This window comes from Podarcis vaucheri (genome assembly GCF_965113315.1).
Source record: "Podarcis vaucheri genome assembly, chromosome: 17".
In the NCBI taxonomy this organism is placed as follows: domain Eukaryota; kingdom Metazoa; phylum Chordata; class Lepidosauria; order Squamata; family Lacertidae; genus Podarcis; species Podarcis vaucheri.
In genome coordinates, this window is record NC_138755.1 from 33,826,707 (window position 1) to 33,848,353 (window position 21,647).

Genomic DNA, 21,647 nt, shown 5'->3' on the forward strand with positions numbered 1-21,647 from the left:
GAAAGCAGCAATCCCTCTTGCTGTTCTGGCTTCTGGGATAGCTGCGCAGCCTGCATTCGCTCCATAAGACGCACACACATTTCCCCTTACTTTTAAGGAGGGGAAAAGTGAGTCTTATAGAGCAAAAAATACGGTAATTATCTGAGCCAAACAACCAAGTTTTTGGACCCACTCTGCTCTTCTGTTTACAATTTTTTACACTGATCTGAATATATATTTTTTATATTGTAACTTGCCCTGACACCTTATGGTAAAAGGAGGGTATTAATGATAATGATAATGATAATGATAATGATAATGATAATGATAATAATAAAGTCATGCAAATTATTTTTAAATATGAAGGGAGATTCATAGAGAGGGAAAGTGGAAAAGAGAAAAAAATTGGCAGCCTGCATTCTGTGCTGCTGGCAAGCAGGCTACTCCCCAGATGGTCTGTCTCCAGTGACCCTGGTAATTTTTTTTCAGAGCGTGAATATTTCATAGGCTAGCAAATATGCCTGGCCTGCAGCTGACAGGGCTTTTCCTCTAATAGGGAACATTTAATCCTACAAATGCTCCCTCCCTATTAGAGAAGGGCTAGCTATGGGAGGCTAGTGAAATGTCCCTTTTTTGACTGGGGGGAAAGGCAGGGCTTCTGTAGTGTCTCTCAGGTCAGCATTAACTAGACAGCATTTCCTTAGAGGCCCCATCAACACCATAGACTTAAAGCAGTATCATATCACTTTAAGAAGTCATGGCTTCCCCTAAAGTCTCTTGGAAACCGTAGTTTGTTAAGGGAGCTAAGAGACCCCTATTCACTCACAGAGCTACAATTCTCAAGAGTGGTTTCACCGTCAATCCCTCTTCCCAGGGAACTCTGGGAATTGCAGCTCTGTGATGGGAACAGGGGTCTCCACAACTCTCAGCACCCTCAACAAACTACAAGTCCCAGGATTTTTTAAACGACTGTTTAAAGTGGCATGGTACTGCTTTAAATTTGTAGTGTAGATGAGGTCAGGAGTGAGGAATCAAGGCCAAAGGACGAGCTATTTTCTGCTTGGTTTGATGACAGCTTTTGCTATTGGTCCCCTTCCTATGACCCACTGGGGGTCATGCCTTTCCCACCAGGCATGGCCAGACTCTGTGGCTATGTAGTCTAAACCACTGAGCCTCTTGGGCTTGCCAATCAGAAGGTCAGTTGTTCAAATTCCCACGATGGAGTGAGCTCCCGTTGCTCTGTCCCAGTTTCTGCCAACCTAGCAGTTCAAAAGCACACCAGAGCAAGTAGATAAATAGGTACTGCGGTGGTGGGAAGGTAAATGGTGTTTCCGTGTGCTCTGGTTTCCGTCACAGTGTTCTGTTGCACCAGAAGCGGTTTAGTCATGCTGGCCACATGACCCGGAAAGCTGTCTGTGGACAAATGCCGGCTCCCTCAGCATGAAAAGTGAGATGGGAACCACAACCCTGTAGTCGCCTTTGACTGGACTTAACCATCATGGGGTCCTTTACCTTTGCCTTACCCACCAGGCATGGCCAGACTTTGTCCCTTTACTCACTAAGTGCAACTCATGACCTCCACTAGCTGCCAAAAGGTCCCACACCTCTTGCGTCTGCCCTTTATACCAAAATATCCTCCATCTAACACCTCAAGATCTGAGATGCTGAAGACCTTAACTCAGTCATGCATGGTGATCCTAAATGGACCCTCCTTTTTTGCACAGTCTATGCAGAACAGCAAAAACAGCAGCTTGGGGGGTCTTTGCCAAATAAATGCCAGGCCATAATATGTGACTGGTACCCTGCATTCAAGCTTCCTGGGTCAGGTGGTGCAGGTTTCCATTACCAATACATTGTCTCTCTTATGAGATCTGTTCTTGTGGATTTCATTGACATGGGCAATGGGTGAATCTTCTTAGTAGAACTGAAATATCAATACCTGAATTAATAAAAATAATAGCTTTGATAGAATTTCAACATATACAATTAAATGGTCAAAATCTAAATCAATGCCAGTGAGCATTTTGTAGATAATCTACTTTGTATTCTACTTGCTGCTTTTGTTGGTGCCCAGAGGTCATAACGTATCTAGGCATTGGGGTACCAAGATATATTTCTCAAATGAGTACAATGAATTTGAAAAGGTTGGTAAAGGGGATCTTCAGTGATTTGGGAAGATGAGCACTACTTAGATTTAGTATTGGGGTTATGGTTAATACACTTGTAAGATGAATGCTCTGCCACAGATAATATACAGAGTTTGTGATATTTCATAATGCATTTCCTGAGTGTATGTCCAAAAGATTAATGGAATAATTAGAAGGTTTATTAGGGTTAACTCTCCGCCTCATTTTTCATTTAAGAGAATGCAGCTGCCAATATTGGAAGGACGTTTTAAAGTTTCCAGATACTGGTGTGTATCATAAGGCCTACCTGTCAGCTTGTACAAATAATTGGCAACTGGTTTCTCCTTCTATGAATACCCTAGTTTGGGTGATTTGAAAGATGGCTTATTTAACACCCAAACATTGGATGGTCAATGTTTGGATCTATATATAATAAACAGGAAAGACCAATACCACCTTCAGTTTTAGCAACTAGAGGGTTATTGTGCACATGGCTTGGAAGTCAGGAGAACAGGAGAAGGGGAGTTGTTATGTCTGGCATGCAAACATCTTGCTGGTTACCATGAGAAGACTAGATGGGCCTCTGGGCCTCTGAGGCAGGCTCTTTTATTCTCCCTAGGCTCAACTACCACCATCTCATTAAGTCCTAGGAGCTCACAGGAATTTGGGCAGCTAGATTTTTTTATTTTCTTTTTACATTTTCTTTCAAGTTTTACTCTTAAATACTTCTGTGTACCTAGGGAGTCCTTCAAGTAGGGAAAACCACTATTTTATTTATAGCAGGCCCGTTTTGCTTTCTGATTGACAGGCACTTGGCCACACAAGGGATGAAAACATGGGCTTCGCTTCCCCTTCACATTGCTAACAGGATAGCATCCTGTTATCATTGCTGTGCTGAGCACCGCCACACTGATCTGCCGGATCTGCTTTAAGTCAAACCACATTTTTACCCCTGTCACTCAAGTACGGCAAGGAACTGGGGGAATGCCTCCCCGTTCAGCCAAGCCCAGCTACTTTGGAAGGGCGAGGTCATCGTTATGTCTAAGGACTTGCTCCTGCTGTGTATTTCAGTACAATGTCTTCACACTTTATATGGGGCGACTCCTCCACCATCACGTTCAAAGGCATTTCAAGATGAAGAGGGAGGTCAGATTGCACCACTTCAATTTACAGAAGAAAACTCTGCCGTCTTATCAGCTCGGCCAGCCAACGCACAACAGGAAAGCGTGACGTTATCTCAGCATTTTATTCACACCATATTTGGAGGCCGGTTGGCTATAGTTATTTAAAGCACGAATCCTGCAGCACTTTTTCAGAATAATATTGGATGCAGCATAAGCTTGTGTAGGTTAGAACTTTCTTTGGATGCAAAAAGTGGGAAGTTGGCAGCAAGCAGCATGAGACAACTGATGGGAGGCGTGTGCTCAACAATCCTCCTTTTCAAGAGTTGACAGTAACCTGCATTAGAAGTTGCACAGAAAATCAAGGGGTAAATAATGATAAAATACACATCAGCTGTCCTTATTTTCCATCCCCGTCGAAGCTCCGGCCATATTTAGCCTTTTGAGGAAATGCTGGGGGTGCCTTTTCAAAGCATATGAGGGTGCAAACCTTGACAGGTGCTTTCTTTCAGTTTCCATCACCTCAAAAAGTCAATAATTTCAAGAAGCCGGGGGTTGGTTCCTGAACATGCCAAATGTATGGATGACACCCAGCTCTTTCCCCCTGTTCCATCTGAATCAGGAAAGGCAGCTGAGGTGCTAGACAGGTGTTTGGAGGCAGCGATGGCGGGATGTGGGAGAACAAAATGCAAGTGAATCCTGAAAAGACAGAGGTGTTATGTTTTCCAAGTTCTTGCATCTGTAAGCTGGAAGACAGCTTGTTCTGGATGGGGTTGCATGCCTTGAAGGACCAGGTTCATAGCCTTGGGGGTGCTCCTGAATCCAACATTTTCACTCGTGGCCTTGCGGGCTATGATTGCCTATTCCCAGCTATAGCTCTCTGCCAGCTGCAGCCTCTTTTAGACAGAGATGACTTAACCAGGGACCTCCAGGCTCTAGTAACTTTGAAAACTATTACAATGCGTTCTACATGGGGTGCACAACTCATGACCCACCAAACAACCAAACTCTGCTTTGGGACGCTACGTGAGGGGCATCAACTAAAAGGGATCAATTAAAACAGAACCCAAACTGATGGCTGGGTGTTTCTAGCAAGGAGGTTTCAGGCAAGCAACTATTAAGAGCATCTGCTCATCACTGACTCATGGAAAGCTTGCGAACTAGATAAGCCTTCCCACCACTGCAAGAAATGCCTGAAAAGAACGCAAAAAGTAATTTGGTGGATTGACTCTTCCTGACACCTAGATCCTTGCAACGTTCTCCTTTCTAATTGACTTTTCTGAAGCTCCAACAAACATGATTCCTTCTTTTCACCTAGGGCTGTCCTGTGCACTTCAAGAACCAAGCAGTGAGATGTGAACTCAAAATTACGACAATTCCCTGCTCTCAGGAGGGAAACTGATGTTCAGTGGCAAACAGAAGACTGGGAAGTAGGGACTGCTGTCTTTCTCTTGCAAAACAGCATGGGGAGCTACCTGCAGGGGAAGTGATATGGGGAAGTGGGGTTTGACCCATTCTCTCACAACCTCTCTCGTCCTGCCTTGCCTTCTGTATCTTCCTTGAAAAGTGTGCCGCCGCCACTGAAGTAGTGGTGCAAGTCTGAAAGTCTTGGTCGGTTTTACCGCTTATGTGAATTTCCTGAATTGGAGGTGGGGTGGGGGGAGTTTCCCCCAGTTTCCTCGCTGCACTATGCAAATCTCCAAGCTTCTGTAACATGTTGTGCATCCAAATATACCAATTCCCTCCCTGCCTCAGAGCAGTGTGCGCACAAAAGGTTGTGCCTCTATCTACTAATAATTTGTTTCCATGACTGAATTTAAAATTGGATATAATTGGGCATAAGGAGGGTCAAGAATTCTTGTCTGGCATAGTAGCTGAATTACAATATGTGCATCAGAAATTCAACAAGGCGGAGTAGTGCATCCACTCCTGAAAAAACCAATCCTGGATCCAGCAGAGTATGGCATCTCCCGGTCGCAAATATCCCCTTACTGGGCACCCTCTTGAAAGGGTGCTGGCGGATCAGCTTCAGGGACCTTTGGAGGAAGCAGATTTACTAAGCCCATTCCAATCTGGTTTCAGGCCCAGTTTCAAGACAGAATCAGGGTTGGTTGCCCTGATGGATGACTATTATCAGGAGAAAGAATCTCTCAGTGACTTTTGATACCGTCAGCCATAATATCCCCTTGGATGGCCCTGTGGGTTGGGAGTGGGAGCCAACCTGTGGCAATAGTTCTGCTCCCACCTCCAGGACTGGTTTCAGAGAGTGGCATTGGGTGGGACTGTATGTCAGCCCCTTGGATTTTGCACTGTGGAGTGCCACAGAACGCCACTTTGTCCCCGGTGCTGTTCACCGTGAATACGTAGCCTTGGGTGTGGTTACTGGGGGATTTGGAGCACAACAATGTCATCAGCACACGTTGCATCTTAACCAGGTGTGCCTTTGCAAGTCCTGGACCAGTGCCTAGAAGCAGTGGAGTGGTGGATGAAGACTACTAAACTGAACCTGATGCCTGGTAAAATGGAAGTGCTGTGGGTGGGTGGCTCCTAGTTCAAAGAATAAGGTAGGAGGGTGTCTGCTCTAAATGGCATTGCACTCCTCCCAAAGGATCAGTTTCACTGGAGGTACTCCATGATTCATCTTTGTCAAGGAAGACTCGGGTGACTGCAGTGGCCAGAAATGCATTTTTTCAGCTATGGTTGTTTCTGGGTGGAGATAGTCTGGTCACAGTGGCCTATGCACCCAGAACGGCAGCTAGTGCAGAATCCAGTGGCTACACTGCCAAGTGGTGCAATCTACCGCAAGCATGTCACACCTGCAGTGGCTGCCCATACTTTACTGGGCCAGGCTCAAGGTGATGTTCAAGGTGATATAAGGCCCTATCAACTGCGAACCAGGGTACTTGAGGGAGCATCTTCTCCCTTATACTGACCTGCCTCTTCACTGGGATCTATAGATCAGGCACTCCTGATTGTACCATTGTCTGCATGCATCTGTCGGCAATCAGGGAGAGACATTTTCTGTTGTGGCACCTAGTCCCTCTCCTCAAAAAAATGACAAGCCCCAACTTTAACTGTGCTTCATCCTCTTTTTTCATTTGCCAAGCATTAGCTGATCTTTAATATTCAACTTTCAACTGATCTGTTTTGTGTATTTTTAAAATGTGGTTTACTGTATTTATGCTTTTGAGTTAATGTTGTTTTAATATATTCTGTAAACCGTCCTGGAATTTGATAATGAAGGGCAGTAATAACAGTAACAATAACAATAATAATAGACAGCCTTCCACCAGTCTTTGGGCCTTTGCTGGGGTACCAATTCCAAACTGAGATGAAACTGGGAGTTTCTGTGTGAAGTAGAGCAAAAGAAATGCAATCACACTATGCCTTGCAACAGATGACATGGTGGGCAAGCTAGGAAAGGCTTAGCATATAACTATTGCTGATTTGGCTAAAGGGCACCAGAGTAGAACACCGACAGCAGAGGGACATGGCTGAAATCTTTTTGTAAAAACCACATGGATTTTTGCACCGTCATCATACATGCAGGTTAACATTTTGGGAAGAATCCTGGTGGTTACTGTTTTGAAAAGTTATCTCGGTGATACCTAGTGAAATGAAATGTTTTATAAATTAATGGAGGGGAATGTGGAAACAGAGCTAGAGAAAGTATGGGATATGAACAAATACATACAGTCGTACCTTGGTTCTCAAACACCTTGCGACTCACAACATTTTGGCTCCCAAACGCCGCAAACCCAAAAGTGAGTGTTCCGGTTTGCGAATGTTATTTGGAACCCGGATGTCCGACGCAGCTTCTACTTGAGTGCAGGAAGCGCCTGCGGCCAAGCAGAAGTCACACCTTGGTTTTCGAACGTTTTTGGAAGTCGGACTTCCAGAACAGATTCCATTTGAAAACCAAGGTACGACTATACCCTACTAGATGGCAGGGTAGAGGAAGTAAGGTTGGTTTTTTTCAGCTTCAACTGTAGGGCCCTTTAATCTCATGTCCTCATGGAATGCGCCCCCAGGAAGGCACGCCTGACACCTTCATTACATATCTTTAGGCACCAGGCAAAAACATTCCTCTTCTACCAGGCCTCTGGTCAATTAAACAATCTAGAATCATAGAATCATAGAGTTGGAAGAGACCACAAGGGCCATCGAGTCCAACCCCCTGCCAAGCAGGAAACACCATCAGAGCACTCCTGACATATGGTTGTCAAGCCTCTGCTTAAAGACCTCCAAAGTAGGAGACTCCACCACACTCCTTGGCAGCAAATTCCACTGTCGAACAGCTCTTACTGTCAGGAAGTTCTTCCTAATGTTTAGGTGGAATCTTCTTTCTTGTAGTTTGGATCCATTGCTCCGTTTCCGCTTCTCTGGAGCAGCAGAAAACAACCTTTCTCCCTCCTCTATGTGACATCCTTTTATATATTTGAACATGGCTATCATATCACCCCTTAACCTCCTCTTCTCCAGGCTAAACATGCCCAGCTCCCTTAGCCGTTCCTCATAAGGCATCGTTTCCAGGCCTTTGACCATTTTGGTCGCCCTCCTCTGGACACGTTCCAGTTTGTCGGTGTCCTTCTTGAACTGTGGTGCCCAGAACTGGACACAGTACTCCAGGTGAGGTCTGACCAGAGCAGAATACAGTGGCACTATTACTCCCCTTGATCTAGATGCTATACTCCTATACTCCTATTGATGCTATACTCCTATTGATCTAAGGCCTTTTTATAAAAAAATATATGGGGGTATTGTTTTTGTTTGCTATTATAGTATGTATTTTTGTGCTTTTATATTGTAAACCACCTTGTGATCTTTGAATGAAGGCTGGTATAAATAATAATAATAATAATAATAATAATAATAATAATAATAATAATAATAATAATTACTATTATTGCTCCTGCTCAAGAAGTGGTAAAATCATTTCCCACTGTTGGCTCCCAATCCCCTTGCTGCACTTTGCTTAGGATAGCAAAAGGCCATCTGCGGCATCCTCTACAGGCCAGCTCACACACCCTGCTTCTTAGCCAGCAGGAAAAATGCCAAAATGCAAATGGCGTTACAAGATGCATGCGGTGCCATCGGCTGTGAAAATGTAAGCCCAGTGCTGCCAGTTGCCAGCTGGGTTCCTGAGATTTATGCATAACCATCAGAGATCCAGACCTTTCCCAGTTGCTGCTTCCATATTTATGGAGGAAAAACCCAACTACTAAAAATGCACGTGCGCCATTCACAAGAGACAGCGCCACGCTTTTTTTTTCAGCTGATGACAAACAGCTGCATCTGCCTTCCCAGAACTTCTACCCATTTCCTTCAAGCAAAGTATTGCTTCTCTCCAGACAGTACGTCCCTTCCTGCAGGTGCTCTTACTTTTCTTAACTCCCTTTGTTCTCATCTTCGCTCATCACAGATTCCCTCCTTCCTTCGGTTCTCCAGCAATTTTACTCCTGCTTCCTGACCTGTCTCTTCCAAAGGCTTTCATGTGTGAGGGAAAGATGAGCATTCATCGTGAAACGGTTCAGGTCAATGAGCACATGTGGCCACAGGGATTTTCCTTGGCCCGGCAACAGGGCTGCTCATGAGTCATGACACTTTTGCCCTTCCATCTCCCACTCTCTCTTTCCCAGGTTTTTCTTTCTTCTCTCATCCCACATATTTGCCGCCTCTGACCACTTTCTACCATTTCCCAACCTCTTCATTAAACACAACCAAGCACCCCATAAGGGAAATCTACTTTGTTAGGGTTTTAGTCTTGTTTAAAGGTTATTGGCTGTTTTCCTGTTTCTAACCGTTTTAAAATTATTTTAATTTCCTTGAGATGGCTGTTTAGAAAGGAATAAATACAGTGGTACCTCGGGTTAAGTACTTAATTCGTTCTGGAGGTCTGTTCTTAACCTGAAGCACCACTTTAGCTAATGGGGCCTCCTGCTGCCGCCAGAGCCTGATTTCTGTTCTTATCCTGAAGCAAAGTTCTTAACCTGAAGCACTATTTCTGGATTAGCGGAGTGTGTAACCTGAAAAGTATGTAACCTGAAGCGTATGTAACCCAAGGTACCACTGTAAATCAACAACGAAAAACATTCATTTCTTTCTATCTTCTTGGCAAGAATGACAGGCCATAAACTGCATCTCGAACAGTGTCATGTAATGTATCCCAAAACTTCACTCAAAACCATTCTGTTTTCTAAACCAGCACCACTCCAATGCAAGGGATCAAACCCCATTCCTAAACCCACAAGCACAAGGAATCACACCCCATTCCTCTCAGTTGGTAGAGCATGAGACTCCTAATCTCAGGGCCGTGGGTTCGAGCCGCACGTGGGGTGAAAGATTCTTGCTTTGCAGGGAGTTGGACTAGATGAAGAAGAAGAAGAGTTTGGATTTGATATCCCGTTTTATCACTACCCTAAGGAGTCTCAAAGCAGCTAACAATCTCCTTTTCCCTTCCTCCCTCACAACAAACACTCTGTGAGGTGAGTGAGGCTGAGAGACTTCAGAGAAGTGTGACTAGCCCAAGGTCACCCAGCAGCTGCATGTGGAGGAGTGGGGATGCGAACCCGGTTCACCAGATTACGAGTCCACTGTTCTTTAACCACTATACCATGATCCTTGTGGCCCCTTCCTACTCTATGATTCTATGAAGCCCTAAACCATCAGCATCTTAAAGGCATCTCAAATATTCCTCCCCTTCTCCCTTACTGATTTTTATGATAGGAACTCCAACCCAGGATCCACGAACTCTTTATTTTAAAACCCTCTGTTCTCATTCCCTACTGAAGCTGATCAGCAAGTGCCCATGAGCAAGCAATAAAGTTATAGAAAAGACAGTCACCTCTTAACTTGACGCAATAAGGCCAATAGCGTTTTCTCTCTAGAAAGCACCAATATTGCACTTACCTTCTAGAGATGATGCTACACTGAGGATGCATGCCATCCACAGCCAAACCATCCTCGTGGATCTTCTCTTCCCTCTCATGATGGCGTTAGGATCCACGTAGCTTCTTCAGAGATTCCCGCATCTTCCATAAGTCACGACTGCCTCTCAGCACATGTTCCAAATGGACCAGGAGGCCTGCAGATCTACATGCATAGGCAGCTCCACCTGAAAGGAGAGAGACGGCAAAAAAAAAAGTCTTGGCTGAAAGAAACCACTGCACCAAAAATAGGAATGGGAGTTAAATGGCTGCAAGAGGGGATTAGACAAATTTGTGGGAGACAGACTAATCAATGGCTATTAGCCGCTATAACTAAATGGAACCTCCATGTTCAGCAGCAGAATATCAATGAATAACAGCTGCTAAGGGACCAACAGGGCAGGATGCTGCAGTTCTGCCCTGCTTTAAGCTTCCAAAAAGCATCTGGTGGGACACAGCTGGAAATAGAATGTTACAACTCTTGGCTTGGTCCAGCAAGGCTTATCATCTTAAAACAGCCAATTCTTGTTCCAATTATTTCAGCACTGTTTGCTGTTCTTAACAATAGCCAAAGTGAGGCAAGAATCCATATTGAGCAACCTGGATTTCCTTGTGTCATCTTATGCATGGCTTATGGAGGAGCTTCCACAAACTGCAGTGCTGTTGACTCGCTTTGTGCAAACTTTGCAAACCTGACCTTCCAGCCTAACTAACCTTCTCAAATTGGTTAATTGCTGACTTGAGTTAACAGAAAATCCACTAAATATGAGCCACTCGAGTTGGGGGGATGGAGTGATCTGTATCCCAGGATGGGATAGAAATCCCACCCACCCACCACAGCAGATGATCAATGATGTCTGTATCCTAACCTCACTGGAGTCAAGTGTTATGGAAACACACCTCAATAAGGAAATATCAGGTGATAGGATCAGGGTGAGGGGAACTGCTAAACCAAACTGAAGGGTCTTGAGGCGTGTGCGCACACGCGTACGCATGTGCGTGTGCACACACACACACACACACACACAGAGGTTAACCTGTCTCTGCACTAATGGGGCGTCCTGAATTTCAAATTCCAAAAATGAGGGGTGCTAAAAAAATCGTAACATGACTTGGGAAATCAAAACATATTTGGGTTAAATTAATATATTTTAGTTTTGCTTGGCAAGTAAAATGTTAAAACTGCATAGAAATAATTTTTTTTTGGTCATGTACTTATTAAGTATTGCCTGACATTTTCAGATAGTATTTTTTTAAAAAAAATCAGCTTTCTGAAAGCAGTTTATGTTCTTGGTATCATAGAATTGTAGGGTTGGACGCCCAACCCCTTGCAATGTAGGGCTATTTTTCCCGATATGGGCCACGAAACCACAACCCTGAGATTAAGAGTCTCATGCTCTATTGACTGACCTATCCCAGCTTCTTCCTCAAACATAGACTTACCAAGCTAAATGTTGTCCAGTCACAAAAATAATAGCAGATTTGAATTCCTCACACCTGAAAACTTATTTTTAAGACCCTTCACTGGAGAAATTTAAGTTTCATCCCCTAAAATGACATGCCCTACTGCACTAGACCTTAATCTACCAGCCAGGAACTGAATTTCCTCCAGTTGATGGTTCAGAGGTACTGACAAACGGATGTCTAGTTTTCTTCTTGTTTGCGACTTCCCAGAAAACATTATCCATCTGATAGGGCCCCAGTCTCTTCCCACATAGGGAAATTCACACATCATCCCAAATTGGGGACTTGCACACCTTCCTACACAGGAGAGTACAAAAGATAAATTTCCGTAACAGGTGATTTTTCTCTTCGAAAGGCTTTTGGAGGCTACGTTGTGAAAATGAATTTTGTTTTAATACAATTTAATTGTGCAATTAGGAAGCCGTTTCAAGACACCTCCAGGCACAGGCTCACTCAGAGTGGACCCATGTGTCAGAAAATTGTGTTTGACATTGCATACACCCATGTGAGGAACCAACAGCAAATCCTAGCTCCCTGGAATGTGTACATTTGCAAGATATAATAATAATAATAATAATCATAATCATAATTTTATTTATATCCCACCCTCCCCAGCCAAAGCCGGGCTCAGGGCGGCTAACAACAATAAAATAATACAACATTCTAAAATCATTTCATTAAAAAATTAATTCAAATCAAATTGATGGCAACCATTGGGCTAGAGGTCTGTGAAGATTGCCAAAGGAGGGAGTCAGGCTGTGCCCTGGCCAAAGGCCTGATGGAACAGCTCTGTCTTGCGTTCCACCAGATCGGAGCCACAGCCGAAAAAGCCCTGGCTCTAGTTGAGGCCAGCCTAACCTCCCTGTGGCCTGGGACCTCCAAGATGTTTTTGTTTGAGGACCGTAAGTTCCTCTGTGGGGCATACCAGGAGAGGCGGTCCTGTAGGTACGAGGGTCCTAGAAAGTAAGAGGCCCTTGTGTTTGTTTTATTGCACACATGTATTGTGGTTTTCTGAATATCCATCAAACACTTTAAAGCCATAACAAAATGCAATATGCAAAGGGCCCAGCAGTATCTGCCAAACAAAATGCAATATGCAAAGGGCCCAGCAGTATCTGCCACATCAGTGACTTCTAAAAACAAAACAAAACAAAACTACAGAAAAATGAGGAAAGTCAAGCTGGAAAGAACTGGGCCCCAATCCACAACTAAAAAGTATATTTGCGTTTTGCCTGTTTTCATTGTCATGTCTTTCCACAAGGTATCGCAGGTTGTCTGTTCCCTACCCCTTTAAAGAACCAAATCCCTCATATTTCCTGGGGTGAAAGACAATTAAACCAATTTTACGCTGCAGTATACATATGCCCTTGAATTCCAGGGCTGCTAAAAGCACGTTTTTGCGAGAAGACATGAAAAATGAACATATAAATAAAGTATAGTTAGGCGGATTTCGAATGTATTTCCTTGCAGATGTGCAGGCTGTGGATGTTTTAGGAAAATCTGGGGAAAGGGGATTTGCCGGAGTAAATTGAGCAAGGGAGGGAAGTTAAAGAACCATTAGACTGTCAGGCAGTCTCTCCAGGGGAAGTGGAAAGGAGATCCATTGCTTGAACCATTTATAGACTGTCTAAGCAAAGCCGCAGAGAACACTATGGGGAAAGCTGTAAATAATAAAATACCTGTCTTCCTAAACAACCTTTAATACCGGGATCTCAAAGCATCTTGCAGCGTTCAGAAAAAATAAACAACAAAAGAGCCCTGCCGGATCAGAGCAAAATGTCCATTTGGACCCACAACAGACAGTGTGATGCTTCTGGGGAGCCCATGAACACAACAGCATGATATCTTCTTTGGAAACTGGAATGCAGAGGCATACTGCCTTATATACACAGAGTCATTTGTACTGCAACTGTGCCTTTTCCAAAGGTTAGGGGACCACGTTTGCAGAGGCAAATGTGTTGTTGTTTTTACATTAGGAAGTCATCAAGGGCTGGATATGGGAATGGTGGGGGAAGAGAGGGATGTGTGATTGAAATCACAGGACTAACTAGAGCCAAGAGGCCACTCTCCACCACAAGGCTGGGCCATCCACAATAGAGATGCCTTTCTGAATTATTTTAAGGAAGTGAAATGGTAGAACCACACATTATACAAAATACAGGGGCTGCTGCTAAAAATGGGAGCTGTGCGTCAAGGTCTTCCTCTTCTCCATTCCAAATGTGTAGTACAAGTTAATATCATGACAAGAGCATAAAAGAAAGTCTTCTCCTGCCTACACTTGAGATCACCAACTGGTGGGCGAACGTGACCCTAGAGGGGCTTGTCCACACTGGAGTTTACTGTGTGTTTGCAGCTGTTTTACACTCCAATTTAATTTGTGTAGTTCACATGACATTACCTTCAAGCAACACCAGTCTCAGTGCTTTCCCTCTGTAAATTCAGGATTACTCGATATGGGAATATGTTGGGAGAAATTAGACTCCAACCCACTCCACTTGGGGTCCCAGGCCATTTGTTTTTGGGTGGGTTAATCAATCATCACTTTTTGCTACCCTTGCTTTCCATGCCCACTACAGTGGTACCTCGGGTTACATACACTTTAGGTTACAGAAATATTACCTCGGGTTATGAACTTTGCTTCAGGATGAGAACAGAAATCACGCAGCAGTGGTGTGGTGGCAGCAGGAGGCCCCATTAGCTAAAGTGGTGCTTCAGGTTAAGAACAGTTTCAGGTTAAGAACGGACCTCTGGAACGAATTAAGTACGTAACTAGAGGTACTACTGTACATCCTCAAGGCTTTTGTTTCTCCAGTGCACTCCTGAACAGAGGAGCATAGCCTTAGTTATATTTTAATTTCATTTCCCTCAGATTTGCACAAAACCAGAAAACTGCAAAAGTATGTGTTGAGAAGCTGCAACTGCCTGATTGTGTGCTTTTGCACACTTCCTGGATAGGGGTTTTGTTTGTTTGTTTGTTTGTTTGTTTGTTTGTTTGTTTGTTTGTTTTTGTCAGGGAACTGACATCGGAGCTAGAGGCGGAGGGAAGGCTCTCAAATGATGCTGGAGAAGGGCCCAGCAGGGAGAGAGGCAGCTCCGCAGATGGGGAAGCAAATCAGCGCAACACCAGGGATATAGAGGGGCTGATGGGGGAATCGGCGAGAGGGCTCCAGGACTCTTCACTGGACATCAGTGAGGAGAGCCCAGGTCCTCCGCTACCCACGCCCACCCTGCGCAGAAGACTTCCGCGCAGAGAGAGTAGGAGGAGACTGGGTGTCAAACAACTTTTATGTTGGAAAAGATTTAAGAAACGCCCACTGACGGATTCTGCCAGTGACTGAGGCAGCCACCATGAGAAGGGGCTGTGCAGTCAGAAAGTTTTAACAAGGCAAATTAGCCGAGAAAGGCACCAGTTTACGCACGAGTAACTCATACCCATTACAGTTTTTAAGTAGGTATGTGTGCTGGCCATGTATTGAAAAGACCAAGGTTGCTCCCCGTATACAAATCAATTTATGTATGGGTGTGACTATGTTCAAAATTCCACCTGGGGAAAAGTGGATTCACAGCTACATAATGCTTAAATGTGGACAAGCTGCAGACAAACTGCTATTTTCAGTCAGCCTTGTTGTCCTTTGTAGCGTGTGTCATATTTTAACAGCCTTCTACAGTAATATACCAAAACCTAACAAGTTTGTTAAAGAAACCAAACCCTGGAATCAAATGACCAAGTATGCCATTAATTTATTGCCCCATCCTTTGGAAGAATTTACTATGGATGAGGTGAGGTTTGAAGGAGATTTGGAACAGGGAGACATTACCATATACCTCACTCTGTGCATCTCCCCCCCCCCCCCGTCATCCCAAGATCCCCTCACTCCATCCCTTAAATCACCTACAGGGAAATTCTAGCCTGAGCCAACCTGAACTGTTCTTCCCGCCATTGCATCTATGCTTTTGTCAGGCTGGATTAGACTAGAAAATTACTTTCCCTCCCCCGTTTCTTAAATAAATTATGACTAATCCGAAAAGCTGGTTTTGATTTAGACAGCAGAGGGGGGAAATGAAAGAAAGTTTCTGCTGATTTCAGACTCTCTCGCTTAGCCACAACCAAAGCCTGAGAAGGAAGGAGAATGGATGATATTATAGAGGCAGGCACCACAAGCAACAGCCACAGTATGAGTCTTTCCTCCCAGTTTGAAGGGGGCACTCTGGCACACGGTGGCCCTCTTTCAATTCCAGGGGAAGACCCACAGAACGCTCGAGCAGCTATAGGTACAGACTGAACGGAGCCCAGGCTTCAACTGCAATCGCACAATGACTTTCATTCCCCAGGAAAGGCTCTTGCAGAGGAAAAAGCAGCTAACAGCGACCGCTCCACATTCCTCTGCATTCTTCGCAGTGCTCCGTGCACAAAGAGAGTTTCTTCAAGGCAACCTTCAGGTAAATAAATCATTTTCAGAGGAGTAGCAGTGCGAGTCCCTTGCAGCAAGAACAACAAAGAGCCTTGTGGTACCTTAAAGACTTAGCAAATTTATGATGGCATAAGTTCATCGGATGAAGCAAACTGCAGTCCATGAAAGCTTACGATGTTAGCCAAAAGGCTCTTTGTTTCTTCTGAAAATAAATCTGGATATGCCAAGATTCAAGCACACGGTAACTACTGAACATGGGGAGTCCCGGAAAGGGATTCGGTCCATGTACCACCAACGATTTATGGCAAAAGAGAGGAACTACAGCCTCTGTAAAGCAACAGAACTGGTCCTCTATAAAAGCTTTTAGATCAGGCTTGTTTTCTGGTCTGGGCAAAAAAGGGCCTCTGCTTTTGACGTTGAGAACAGCGCCTGCCTCACTTCTGCCTTGCCCAAACTTTGAGAGACATGGAGAGAGCCACAGAGGGACTACGCCCTTTTCTTAAAACAGCACGCTAGATAGGCATTTGATGGGAGCAGAGTCTGCTGATGCGCCAAATAACCTCGTTACCCATCTGTACATTTCCATGTCCCCTTGAAATAAATTTCTAAAATATGTTGGATGGAAATCTGCACATTTCTCATTTAAGTTCAACATCTCATATTCCCCATCCAAGGGATTACTGCTCCTCATTTCTGAGCCTATGGATTAGAAGATACGGACCTCTGAGCTAGCACAAGATTAAATCCATACCATAAATATCTGGTGCAGAATATATTTTAATGTAGACCCAGGCTTGCATAGCCGCAAAACCACCAATGTAAGAGCAGCTTGTCAGGGGATGAATAAACATCCCATGTTTGCTTGGGAGAGAGAGCCTGGAGAAATGTACTAATAATAAATGATGAGAAGAAGAAGAAGAAGAAGAAGAAGAAGAAGAAGAAGAAGAAGAAGAAGACAGCCAAACCATCAGGCATCTACAGACCATCGGGCAACATCAGGTTTGCTGCAGAATCTCAAAAGCCCTGCTTCGGAGCTGCTATGGACCCTTGTCTTTCTCTTCATTTTCAGCAGCAGATAACCATGTCCGTTTGTTTGTTTGTATACATTTTATATTTTACACACACACACAGAGAGAGAGAGAGAGAGAGAGAGAGAGAGAGAGAACAGTATACCTGTCTACAACCAGAACATATTCCCTGCAGTTCCGTGTTGATGGGTGCGTTTATATTCCCAGTGTGGGATTTATTTGCACATGGTGACACCATCTAAAATGTTTTCTGTATGAACGATCTGACTTGGCGCACCCTAGCCACCCACCCTCCATCAACTACAGCTCGTTGTCCCTGGGGGAAACTGTGTGTGCGAAGCTGTGAAATATCACAAAGTCAATTAGTGACAGACGAAGCCCTCTAAGCCCCACCCCCACCCCAGGCAAAATACAACAACAATGGAAATTGCTTTGTCTGCATTATCACCACCACTAACTTGGACCTGTGGGCAGCGAGTTGGAAACATCCGAACGGAAAACAACATGCAAACATTTTCCCTACGGGAACCCCAAAGCCACATAATTTGTACCTTGCATTTGGGATGCATCATATAACCATGTTGTACAGGGAGGATCTGAGGAGAGGAAGAGAGAGGAGGTTCAAGCAGAACAATCGCTAAGCACACAAAAAATTCCATGGGCAACTTGGAAATCCTGGTCTTATTTTCACTGGCGTTTACCCAATTGTCCACAAAGACAAAAAAAAGGTGCAGCTGAATAGCATCACCCAACCACCTGCCATCTACGAGCCAGGAGATGCAAGTGCCATAAAGTGCTCATCATATAATAATACGTCTTTAAATAGTACAAAAATGGTTTCCATTCTTCCACAAAAAGATGAAGGTTTCACGGTCGTATTTGCAGGGGGTGAACTAAATGACCCTTGGGGTTCCTTCTAACTCTTCAATTCTATGATATGGGGAGGTCACGCTGATGTATATTTTGCTCTGGAAGGCTGAGTTTGGTCAGAATCAAGTATATACTTCCAGAGTTAACGCTAAACACATTATTTCTGGTAAATGAGCCACCGTAGCCACTAGAGGGCCATGAAAATTTGCATCCCGGGCTTTTAAGACTTATCTACCCATGTACTATCTGAAATCAAAATGGCGCATTCATTGCCAGATGCAATTTTTTTTTTTCCAGCTCTCCCACCCCACTATTACAGTACAATCTAAAGTAGTCACAACACGGGTGGAAAGTAAAAGGAGGAAGAGCAAGGAGAAGGACCTGAAAATACACTAAGAAAGGCTGAGGGACAAACTTTCAAATAATAATTAAAAAGTACTATACATAAAAAAAAGGAGAAGCCATCCAAGGTGCTTTTTGTTGGGGTTTTAAAATAGAAAACGATTGCAGCATCATGTGTTTCAGGAAGTGCTACAGTATGGAAAACTGACAAATGCAGAAAACATTGGGTGGGGGAGAGAGAATTAACATCATTTGAACTAGCAGAAGAATGTAGAAGGATTTCTCTACTCTGGAAAATTTTTAGATTTATAGATTTTATATGCAGTTTATTGTTTCTTCTGCACTTCAAAACAACTGTGTTTGATTTTTAAAGCATCAGACATGGTCTAAAAAGCTTTCATGACAGAAGGATACTGTTCATATTTTAAATAGGCCTGGGATGTCAGTCACCTGACAAGTTTAGACAGCCTTTTATTTGACTGAGTGAAATAATGTCAAATATCCCATGAAGTCAAGAACAACCTTGTGTATGTTGGCATTTGCCCTACCAACAATGAATTTTCTGCTATCCACACAGAACAACCAAGTTATTAAAAAAGGACACAAATCTGATCTTCAAAATGATACTATTAAGAAACCAGTGGTAATAAATTTTACTACTACTGCAGACCTGAAAAGCCTCCATTAGAGTAGGTCCAAATAAAATATCTCAGTGGGTGGGCTCCTGCATAAAAAGTTATGAATTTGAAAGAAAAATACTCTCTGCCCTGATATTTGTTATGTTTATATAATCCTCTAGTTGATGATACTTCGAGGATCTGATTAAGCGAACTAAAGCCCATGAAAGCTTATACCGCAATCTATTTTAAATATTTACCTTGCAAATAAATCAGTTAAGCAGGAAGTATCCCACCTTTTTATAATCACTTCATGGGATCATCTGATAACAATGGCAAGTGTGAAGGTCCCTTGCTCTCTGGGAGCCAGGGTCAAACATATGCATATATGTTCATATTAAGTCTGGCTCCAGTGTGCTCCCAACTCTGTTGTTTGAAGCTGAGTACACATCAGGTGAGAGCTGGACCATAAAGAAAGCTGATAGCCAAAGAATTGATGCTTTTGAATTATGGTGCTGGAGGAGGCTCTTGAAAGTCCCATGGACTGCAAGAAGATCAAACCTCTCCATTCTGAAGGAAATCAGCCCTGAGTGCTCACTGGAAGGACAGATCCTGAAGCTGAGGCTCCAAGACTTTGGCCACCACATGAGAAGAGAAGACCCTGGAAAAGACCATGATGTTGGGAAAGATGGAGGACACAAGGAAAAGGGGACGACAGAGGACGAGATGGTTGGACAGTGTTCTCGAAGCTACGAACATGAGTTTGACCAAACTGCGGGAGGCAGTGGAAGACAGGGGTATCTGGCATGCTCTGGTCCATGGGGTCACGAAGAGTCGGACACAACTAAACAACAACACATCAGGTTACCAACCATCAACTGTATCCTGTAGCTGTTTGAGAAATACTCATGTTGTGCTCTCTCTCTCAAACCAGTTTCCATCTGATTTGAAAACGGAAGCTGCAGTTAAGGTGAGGCATGTGCATTTCAGGTAGCTGTTGCGCATGCGCAGATGACAGCTTCAGTGAACCGGAGTTTGCCGCAGGGAAACAAATCAGGTATTGTGCTTCAGGTGAAGGCATTCCCGCCTCATCACTGCAGTGAACAGTAACATAAGAAAGTAGCTTAGAACATAGGGGGGGGGGAACCTAGCTACGGTTCAAGATGCTGATGTGCACACAGCCATAGATTTAGCTCACATTCCACATTTCTTACACACAAGAGTGGCAATCATGAGTTCTGACGCAGTCGTACCATCTCCAGACTTGTACCATCAGCAAGGTTACTGCATCATGCAACTTCAGACCATATCTAGGATCTGAACTGGGCAGAGGGCCTTCTCGGTAGTGGCACCTGCCCTGTGGAAGGCCCTCCCATCAGATGTCAAACAGGTAAGCAACTATGACTTTTGGAAGACATCTGAAGGCAGCCTGGTATAGGGAAGTTTTTAATGTTTCATGTTTTACTGTGTTTTTACAGTTTGCTAGAAGCTGCCCAGAATGGCTGGGGCAATGCAGTCAGATGGGTGGCATATTATTAGTATTATTATCATTATTATAATCATCATCATCTATAGAAAAGTCCTCTGCGGCCCCTGGCTCTCTCCAGACAAGCTTCTGCATCCTCTCTCCAGTTAAGCCACACGGCTGGCCTGTCTCCCCTTAGAAGCTGTGCAAAAACATTTACAAACATCTCTGGAGAGGCGGAAGTACACAACCCAAAGCACATCTGACAAGACCCCAGCATTTTGTGAGGGGGCAACCTTAGTGTGATCAAGCATGATGCTCTATGCAGTTTGAAAGGGAAAGTAGGGTGCTCATTTTTAAAAGAAATTAACTTAATTATCTCTATTCTTTATTACTGTCTTAATAAATAAGTACTTGGAGATATTCAGTGATGATTAATCGCCGAGTGGTCCAGTGACTCTGCTTTTCTAGACTGACAAAATGTGAACCCTAATTTTCATAGGGAAGCGATTCGGAGAATAACTTGCCCAAAGCTATTCAGCAATTCTGTCTCTCTTACACCAAGGATTCCAACCCTGCCCACAAAATACCACCATCCCCAGAGCTCTCCGCTAAACGACCCACACATAGTGCATACTGGAAATTGAGTCTCATCACAGTCATTACATTTGCACCATAAAATGGTCACTGGCAGACATACTCCAGACGCGTGGCGGCTGATAAAGAGCTTTTAATTATTTCAACTAAATTGTTCAGTGAGTCAATATCCCTTTATCTTCTCATCATTAATTACTACATCACTATCACCACCACCATGAGTTATTTTAAATAACTGGGACGTTTTAGAAGCGTTGCACTAGGATTTTTTGCTTCGCAAGCTATAACCTGAAGGGTGCTTAGATATTCTGAATACTAGTTTTGTTTTGTTTTTTAATTACTTGATATGGGGAGATCATATCTCAACTCAGTGTAATATTTCCCAGGCGCCTCTCCCAGAACTTAATTGCACGGCTGAGCAATGAAGAACTCCGTTTTTTGCGGCATGAAATTATGACAGGTTTCCTACAACCTTTGTAAAAAAAAAAACCCAAAAAAACTGGAGAGGTTCTGAGGTGACTGGCAAAGACAAACAGGGGACCTGGCTTCCGTTTTTTAAGAATGTAAGTACAGCCCTATAGCTGGATCAGGCCCAAGGCCCATCTAGTACAAAATCCTATTCTCACAATAGCCAACCAGAAGCCTATCGGAAGCCCACAAATATGATGTGAGTTTGACAGTGACTCCCAGCAACAAGTAT

At 43.9% G+C, this 21,647-nt stretch overlaps 1 protein-coding gene across 3 annotated transcripts in view; it reads right to left on the reverse strand.

Annotated features, from left to right (window-relative positions):
* LOC309521782 (ephrin type-B receptor 5) overlaps positions 1–21,647 on the reverse strand; it is a 159,732-nt gene that overhangs the window by 94,432 nt on the left and 43,653 nt on the right. For all 3 annotated transcript variants that reach the window (XM_082204662.1, XM_082204660.1, XM_082204661.1), the window contains one exon: positions 10,136–10,340. In XM_082204662.1, coding sequence (XP_082060788.1) covers positions 10,136–10,214 — 79 coding nt within the window. In that variant the 5' untranslated portion in view covers positions 10,215–10,340. The remainder of the gene's footprint in view (positions 1–10,135; positions 10,341–21,647) is intronic.